Consider the following 9,343-nt stretch of genomic DNA (forward strand, 5'->3'; position numbering starts at 1 on the left):
GCATGGCCACCACGACCACGACCACCTGGTCTAACCATCCTGCTAAAATTTAACAGGGGTAGTTCAGCATTGAGAAATTTGCAAGGACAAGGATCATTGATGATGAAACATGCATAATGAAAGTAGCACGATAGATACTACATAGTAGTCGGCATATCTTACAAAAGGGATCATGCATAGAGTTCAGTACACAGAGCTCAGTACATAGACTAAAGACATCACTGGCGGCACGCAGGCTCGCGGCGAATGCATCTAACACTAACAAGCATGACTACATCAGTCCCAGGAGGAACTGTGGAGGTAGGTGTAGCCTGAAAGCTGGTAGTGTCGCATCGGGAACTCCACATCAGCAACCTGGGGTCCGCGGATACTCTGTGCAGAACCCGACGCTCAAGTAGTAGAAGAGGACCAAGTGCGGGAGAGTAGCATCCCACATCTGGCCAGCCGACACCCTGGGGCATCACAGTCCTGGCTGGGTAGATCGCAGAACGCGGCAGACCATCAGATCGAACAAGGGGGTGCAACAGCATCAGAGCACGGTAAAGGTGCTGACTGGTGGTGTACAACTCGTGGCGAAGAGCCCGGTTAGCTCGATCCAGCCCATCAGCATGCAAAACCAGGTTCTGATGGTACAAGGGCTCGCGGGTGACAGTGGAGTAGGCAGCAGTGTAGTATCCCTCCGCACCAACATCGGATGCGATAGCAATGTGCCTGAAAGGGGAGGTGTCCAACTCCCGATACTCTCCACGAAGACGTGTCAGAGCAGCATAAGCAGCATCATGGACAACCATATCGATGGTCACTCCAACACCATGAGCAGTGTGCAGCACAGTAGTGGAGTCATACTCCCGAGAGTAGAGGTGGACGATGGGACGGTACTGCTCCTGGTTAAAGTCCTGGTACTCCTCGTAGACGGTGTACTCAGGGTGCCAGCGATAACCCAGATAGGTCATCATCTCAGCTAGCACGGCAGGTGATCCCGAGGCACCAATGGCCGTCGTGTGGCGCACGACCTGCCTCATGGGTTCCATCTGAAAGCAAAGATGTTTCAAAGGAGTCAAATGACAGTGTGGGTATTGTTCAAAATACTATTCTAAGGAATAACTATGGCTTATCCAACTTTGGGGTGAATGTGGTCACGGGATCCTAGTGTTAGAGTTAGTAAATTCGTTTAACCCGAGTAGAAGAGAGTTCAGAGTCCCGGAGTAAAGGTCGAGGAGTAAAAGATCCTAATACCACCCAAATGGCAATGTGGGCCCGTAAGGCACACATGTTAGTAAAAAGTTTTGCAATGTCTAGACTCGACTTCGGCCAAGGAGTGTGGAAGGGGGATTCCTACAGGCAGTCGACTCTGATACCAACTTGTGACGCCCCCGATTCAATCGTACACTAATCATGCACGCAAACGTGTACGATCAAGATCAGGGACTCACGGGAAGATATCACAACACAACTCTAAAACATAAATAAGTCATACAAGCATCATAATACAAGCCAGGGGCCTCGAGGGCTCGAATACAAGTGCTCGATCATAGACGAGTCAGTGGAAGCAACAATACCTTAGTACAGACATAAGTAAACAAGTTCCATAAGATGGCTAGCACAAACTGGGATACATATCGAAAGAGGCACAGGCCTCCTGCCTGGGATCCTCCTAAACTACTCCTGGTCGTCGTCAGCGGCCTGCACGTAGTAGTAGGCACCTCCGGTGTAGTAGGAGTCGTCGTCGACGGTGGCGTCTGGCTCCTGGGCTCCAACATCTGGTTGCGACAACCAGGTAGAAGGGAAAGGGGAAAAGAGGGAGAAAAGCAACCGTGAGTACTCATCCAAAGTACTCGCAAGCAAGGATCTGCACTACATATGCATGGGTATATGTGTAAAGGGGCCATATCGGTGGACTGAACTGCAGAATGCCAGAATAAGAGGGGGATAGCTAATCCTGTCGAAGACTACGCTTCTGGCAGCCTCCATCTTGCAGCATGTAGAAGAGAGTAGATGGTAAGTTCACCAAGTATCATCGCATAGCATAATCCTACCCGGCGATCCCCTCCTCGTCGCCCTGTTAGAGAGCGATCACCAGGTTATATCTGGCACTTGGAAGGGTGTGTTTTATTAAGTATCCACTTCTAGTTGTCATAAGGTCAAGGTACAACTCCGGGTCGTCCTTTTACCGAGGGACACAGCTATTCGAATAGATAAACTTCCCTGCAGGGGTGCACCACATAACCCAACACGCTCGATCCCATTTCGCCGGACACACTTTCCTAGGTCATGCCCGGCTTCGGAAGATCAATACGTCGCAACCCCACCTAGGCACAACAGAGAGGTCAGCACGCCGGTCTAAATCCTATGCTCGCAGGGGTCTGGGCCCATCGCCCATTGCACACCAGCACGTTGCGTATGCGGCCGGAAGCAGACCTAGCCTCCCTTATACAAGGGTAGGCGTTCCAGTCCAATCCGGCGCGCGTCGCTCAGTCGCTGACGTCACGAAGGCTTCGGCTGATACCACGACACCGAGTGCCCATAACTGTTCCCGCGTAGTTGGTTAGTGCGTATAGGCCAGTGGCCAGACTCAGATCAAATACCAAGTTCTCGTTAAGCGTGTTATTATGAAGTAACCGCGAACGCCGACCAGGGCCAGGCCCACCTCTCGCCTAGGTGGTCTCAACCTGCCCTGTCGCTCCGCCACAAAGATCCACTCGCGGGTACTCCAAGAGCCGACCCGACTTTAGTCACCACAGGTATCATGTAAACTATATAAGTATATACCCGTGATCACCTCCTGAGTGATCACGACCGCGTTTAGCCGGGAAGGAGGGGTCGTCAACACCGTAGTCGTACTGGGTAGCAGCGGCGTCGGTCTCGGTGTCTAGCGAGAGAAGAGGGGGAAGAAACAATAAATACAATGCAAACAAATGCATGACGATGCATGACATGACAAAGCGTGATGCTAGGTGTGCCCAATCGCGGTAGTAGGTGATACCGGTGAAGGGGGGAAACATCCGGGAAAGTATTCCCGGTGTTTCGCGTTTTCGGACAGATGAACCGGAGGGGGAAAGTTGCGAGTTTGATAGGTTAGGGATGTGTGGCGGACGAACGGGCTGCGTATCCGGATTCATCTCGTCGTTCTGAGAAACTTTCATGTAGAAAGTATTTTCATCCGAGTTACGGATTATTTTATATGATTTTCTAAAAATTTAATCATTTTCTGATTTTAATTATTTATTTAAATCCAACATTATCCAGAATAGTGAACGATGACGCAGGCATGACATCAGAGTGATGTCAGCAGGTCAACTGGTCGGTTGACCAGTCAAACCAGACAGGTGGGTCCATTGGGACCCACATGTCATCGTCAGGGGCACTAACAGGGGGGTTTAGACTAACTAAATGGGTTAATTTGCGGGTGGGGCCCAGTAGTCAGTGAGAGATTAAGGTTTTAATTAATTAATTAGCAATTTATCTATTTATTCTTTTTCGTTTATGGCATGGGGCCCGCATGTCATAGACACAGGGGAGCCACGTCAGCGCTGACCGAGTCAATGGTTCAACAGGGCCCACCCGTCAGCGACACTAGGGGGCCCACGCGTCAGACCAGCCCAGCGACGGCCGGCGACTCGTCGGAATCACGCCGGCGAGCTCGTTCGCGGTGGCGTGTCCTCGGGCATCGTCGGAAAACGCCCACATGGCACCATTTCGATCGGGGCCGGGCGCGTTAGAACGGCAAGACGACGACGCGTCGGTTGGTGGTGGTATTGCGGGCTGCGGTGGCCGGAGAAGGGCGCGCCGAGCTCATCGACGGCGAGGTTCTTCGGGCGGGGAACAACAACGATGATACGGGGCGGTTTCGGGCAAACCGGAGAGCGGGGCGAGGCCTACATGCGTGCGCGAGCACAACGGCACGAGCCCGGGACCAAAGGGTCACCGGACGGCTGCCGGCGACGAGCGCGGGCGGCGACGCGTACGGGAGCTCGAGAAGATCGGAGCTAGGGCGAGCTAGCGAACAAACGGAGAGGCTGGGGGGGGGGGGGGGGGATCTACGGGGCGCGATGAGTGCAACCGGCACGGGCCCGTGACCATTTGGTCACCGGAGACTCGTCGGCGACGAGCTTCGCGGTGCTGCGTGCGGGTGCTACGACGACAGCTAGCTAGGGCGCACGCAAGAGAGAGAGAGAGGAGGCAGCGGGGGCTCACCGAGCGGCACACACGGTGGCCCGTGAACGGTTTAGTAGCAGCAGAGGGGGCGTCGCTGGAGTTGGTGAAGAGCGGCGACGAAGCTCGTCGGAGCAGAGGAGGAAGACGCGGCGTCGTGGACGTTGCGGGCTCGATCCAGCCGTGTAGTCGAAGCAGAGGAGCGAGGCGGAGCTGTTGGACTCGTCGGAGAGGTGAACGGGCGACGGTGGTCGCGTCTACTGCGAGCGGCGGCGAGGAAGGCGCTCGGCCATGGCGGAGAGCGAGGAGCGGCGAGGTGGATCGAAGGGGAGGGGAGGCGCAGGGACCGAGGGGGTGAGCGGGGGCGAGTGGGAGATGGGATCGAGGGGGCGGGGGCGTGGCGGCCTTATCTCCTCCCGCCGTCGGTGCCGGTGACGCGGTCGGGCGGGGACGCGCCCCTGTTCCGACCCTGGTCGGGGGAACAGGGAAGGGGAGGGAGCGACCGGGGGAATGGGCTGGGTCGGCCGGATAGGCCGGGTGGGCCGGCCTGGCTGTGAGCTGGGCCGCCTAGTCCAGTGGGTGGGGGGTCCTTTTCTCTTTTTTTCCTTTTTTTCTTTTGTCTTCTGTTTTTGTATTTTCTTTTCTTTTATTTCTTTCCCTTTTCTGTTTTATTTAATTTAGGGCATTTTAAGTATTTTATAAATTTGTGTCTTCTACACCTTAATTACCTATGCCATATTTGGCACTATCCGAACATTTTTGTTTCAACTTTTGAAAACTTTTGTTGTTTGACATATTTTGAATTTGACTTTTGAACGGGTTTTGAACTAATGAGAGTTTAGCAACAGTAATCAGAGATGACATGGCATCATTAGAAGAGTTTTACTGTAACCTAATTATCCGGGCGTTACACATCCCAAAATATGTGTGCCAAATCCAAGGATCATGTGATGCAACTGCCTGAAGAATGATGGCTGGATGATGACAGTGCCCTATGTACTAACCTTGTCACGGCATATGACAATTCATTCATGTCCAATGCATACAATGGATCCAAGCATCCTTGGGCAACCTCTCTCTTCATTTTTTGCCATTAGCCTCTCGATATCTTCTTTAGTGGGAGCCCTCAAGTATTCCGCTCCATCGATCTCGATCACAATTGCGCATAATCGTCTCACACACTCGAGGATGAGATCTTCCCCAGTGTCAACATAGCCATTGATGGCATCGACCGTGCATCCATAATCAAGGACTCGCACGATTGCTATAATCTATAACAATAGACTTGCACTTGCTGCTCCCGATGCATTCCTTCTCGTTTGAAACCAAGGATCATATTTCTCCATAGCTTTTGCAATGGTGTTGAAGAGAGACTAGTGCATCCAGAATCGGCGTAAAAATAAGTAAGAGGGGTGTACTACATTCACCTCAAAGTAATCCCTCACTAGACCATCATGACACTTGACTCTATCTCGAAGAAACAACCTTGGACCAAACTGAGAACCACACTCGGTCTACTCAGAATCCTCCCCCATAGTGACCACAAAAGCCACCAACCCCAATTCATCATCATCATCATCTTCTTCCTCTTCCAGTGATGAATCATCGTAAATCATCTCCCACAACATCTTCATCTAAACATAGGAGGGTTCACAAATAGAAAAAAAAATAGAGGCAATTTGAGCTTGCTACGCCATGCCGGCTGGTGCGATTCCGGGAGGAAACTGACCATGGTGGCAAACAGGCAGAGCTACACGATGGCAGGCTTGCCAGCGGCGAAAAAGCCGATTCTAGCGCCATCAAGTGCGGAGAAGGTGCAGGAGAGGGTGTCGGAGCTGCTGGATGGCTGCACGGTTCGATTCCACCAAGGGGAGGGGGGGGGGGGGGGGGTTCGCTTCCGCCACTACATGGGACGCCATAGGCTCAAGTCTAGCAAGCCGGACAAGGGGCTCATGTCGAAGTTCTTCGGCCACCCATACATGCCATGGGTGATTTTCGTGGAGGATGTGATGATCACTCACCAGACACGAACATGCCTGCATGTGTAGAGCTTAAACCATATAGACTACAGGTGATTGTGCATAGCTTAGTTGAATCATTTGTTCATACAATCCATCCTACAACGATCGGAGCACCAATCGCTGTTCAAGGCGGTGTGTACGCGGTTGAAGCAGGTGGCTACGGAGGTTTTTTCCCAACATGGGTGGCAGCATAACCTCCGGATCGATCCACCACCACCTTCGACATAGGCATAGTGTCGGTCTATAGGACTTTACTGTTGCCGATATGTCGGTTTATATTTCATATTTTTGTCAGACTTTTGGATTTGGCTGTGTGCATCTCAGTTATGCAGAGGCCGGGTGTTACTCATAATGTTTTGTATCCCCTTGATGCTACATTCTGAGATAATAAAATCGCCCTTTATCGAAAATCCTGTAACTGTAAGTTCATATAATTATTTTTTTCCACTTCCAGTTTTGTTTGTGCAGAGTTTTTTTTATCTAGAACTACTACTTGTATATGAAAGTTCAGTTGAAGCATATGAATTTCCAAAAAAACAGTTTGTGCATATAATTACATAATTAAACAAGCAATTTTCACTTTCATTAGACCCAAACAGCGTTGTTACAGAGAGTAATTCAAATTAAATACAGTTGACATGATTCATTCATGGATGAGTTGACCATGAAATTAACCCAAGAATGCTATCCTTCAGCAAAACAAATAATTTCTGAAGAACAGCTAGTTGCACATTTGTGCTACAACTTGTCGAACCTCAAGCCAATTTGCTTAGAGTTTGGGCTCGATGTATAGCTTGTGCCTGCACATAGGGCACGTCTTATTCTCCACGTGGACGCGCTCCAAGCACGCGCCATGGAAGACGTGGGGCTTGCCGCACCCCGGCCACGCGGCGAGGTCGTCTCCCTTGAGCTGCTGCAAGCAGATGGGGCAATCCTCCCCGGCGGCGAAGACCTTCCTCCGCTTCGCTGGCCGTTCACCGGCGTCCGTGTCGTCGATGGGGGCTTCGTCTTTGTCATGGCCGCACCGCATCGGCACCGGCAGGTGCATCTCCATGCCGGTGAAGCGTCCGGGCCACGGCTCCTCCGCCATGTGCTCCAGCGCGGTGCGCATCCGGTCCACGCGCTCCGGCGTGCAGTCCGACCTCCGGAGGATGCCGACGTCGACGAACACCTCGACGCGCGCGGCGCGCGGCAGCACGCTCACCTGCGACGCCAGGCTCGACCATAGCTCCTGGAGCTGCTCGCTGAAGTGACTGGGGTATATCAGCCGGACCAGAGATGATCCGGCCCACGCCAGCGACCTCGCCGTGTGGTCGCCCGTGGCGATGAACCGGAGCAGGTGCGCCCTGGTTCTCCCTCGCGCTACCACGCCCTCCGATGAGGCCGAGAAAGTGGTGTAGCGGTAGAGCACCAGGATCTGCTTGCTGTCGGCTTCTTCTCGGTCCTCCACGGCGGCGACCCGCATGCAGCCGGCCGTGCACCCTGCGGCGGCAAACCACGGCACCGGGCCTCCAAGAAACCGGCCCTCGGGGACGTACTCCATCTGTACCAGCTCTTCGTCGCCGAGGCTGCTCATATCGAGCTCGTCGCTGCTGTTCATGTCAGGCGGCTGTGTAATATGGAAACCGTGTAAGCGAACGACCGCGTGGGTAGCGGAGTCGGCCTCCCGGTCGAGAGAGAACTCCTCGTGCAGCCCCGGCACGGACCCCGGCTCCACGAAGGGCCTCTCCGCCGACAGCACGAACCTCTGCATCTCCTCGCCGGTGTTGGCGTGTACGGCCACGCGCACGTTCTGGCCGGCGCCGGCGCTCTCCCGGTCGACGAGCTCGGCACGGATGACGAACCCGAGCTGGTCAGCGCTCACGGGAAGCCTCGTGGACTCGCCGCTTGTGAGGTCCCTGGACCACGAATGCATCGCCGCCATGCCCGATCGACTTCAGGGACTAGGGTTTAGAGAGATCTCTCTCGCGGCGAGTCAAGGTAAGCGCGGCAATGCCTACTGCCGTGCTGTGATTATATTGACTGGTCTTTTTGCCCACTCCGATTTGAGTTCCGGGAGGAATATATACCCTGAGAACCTGCCGATCCAAGTTCAAGTCGGTCAGTTGAGTACTTTTCCCTTTTTCGTTTTCGTTTCGGTCAACATTTCCCCCCCCATAATCCAACGGACAAGGCAAATCTCAGTTCAACTCAAAATGGACTGAAAATTCCCATTTTTTTGGCAGAAGTTTTTTCATGTTTTAGTGATTTTGTTTTATGTTTCAGTGATTTTTTAGGGAACCAGCTTTATTGCATAATATTAAGAGGGATACAAGCTATAGGTGGCGGAGAGGTGAGCTAAACATGCCACCCATCCCATTGTTATAGTCTCAGGTAAAATGAAGCCTCCTCAGGCATTTGGATTCTGGGCCGTCGGATCGTCTACCCGAACGAATCCTATCCGCCGGATCTCCAGATGGACAGATCCTGGCCATCCGATCGTGTGAAACACTGCTACAATGAATAGTAAAATTCCCTTTTACACTCTCTCTGCCTCATCGTAGCCCATTGACACGCGGGCCCCAGGCGGCATGGGCCACGCCCTCAGCGACTGTGGCGGGTCGTCCTTCCGGTGCATGGCTGTATCTGGGCGGGTGGTGTGCCACCGCATGATATTTGGCTTGCACGCCGAGGGCGTTTTCGTCATTCCACGTGGTAGCCCTGACGTGGCTATCTGTGGGTGATTGGGCTGCGGGTAAGGCTCCCGATTGGGTGAACCCTAGCCACCATCCCCTCATCCCCCTCCCATTGCCTCTCCCGTCGTCGAGCTCGCCGCCATCCCCGTATCCTTGCCCTTTAGCGCATCACACCATCTCCGTCCCGTGCTTGTCCTTCTTCGTCCTCCCTTTCTCCGGTCGAAGCCACGGCCACTCCTCTGCGCCTTCCTTCTCCCAATCGGGACCAGGCAGAGGAGGAGGAGCGCGGGCTGCAGAGACGACGATGTGGCCGTGCCTGTGGCCCTGTCACCGTTCGTCACGACTCAGCAGGAGGTGTGGGTCTCCTCCGCTCACTCTCTCGCCGCTGCAGAAGGAGTGCGCGCAGGAGAAGTGGTGGGCCAAGGGCCGCTCGCCGGCACCGCCCGCTAAGCGGCGGATCCAGGCGCACCCTATCCAACGACCTCAACACGCCAC

The 9,343-nt window shown here is 53.7% G+C and overlaps 1 protein-coding gene across 1 annotated transcript; it reads right to left on the reverse strand.

Moving 5' to 3' along the window:
• Nucleotides 1-6,942: 6,942 nt before the first annotated feature.
• On the reverse strand, nt 6,943-8,097 carry LOC109771670 (uncharacterized). Its single transcript, XM_020330369.1, has one exon. It carries the CDS (start codon nt 8,095-8,097, stop codon nt 6,943-6,945), a length of 1,155 nt encoding a protein of 384 aa, XP_020185958.1.
• Between the last annotated feature and the right edge of the window lie 1,246 nt (nt 8,098-9,343).

The sequence above is a fragment of the Aegilops tauschii genome, chromosome 7 (genome assembly GCF_002575655.3).
Source record: "Aegilops tauschii subsp. strangulata cultivar AL8/78 chromosome 7, Aet v6.0, whole genome shotgun sequence".
In the NCBI taxonomy this organism is placed as follows: domain Eukaryota; kingdom Viridiplantae; phylum Streptophyta; class Magnoliopsida; order Poales; family Poaceae; genus Aegilops; species Aegilops tauschii.

Excerpts from the sequence above, each read along its gene's own strand:
- LOC109771670 (XM_020330369.1), bottom strand. The coding sequence starts at position 8,097 with ATGGCGGCGATGCATTCGTGGTCCAGGGACCTCACAAGCGGCGAGTCC.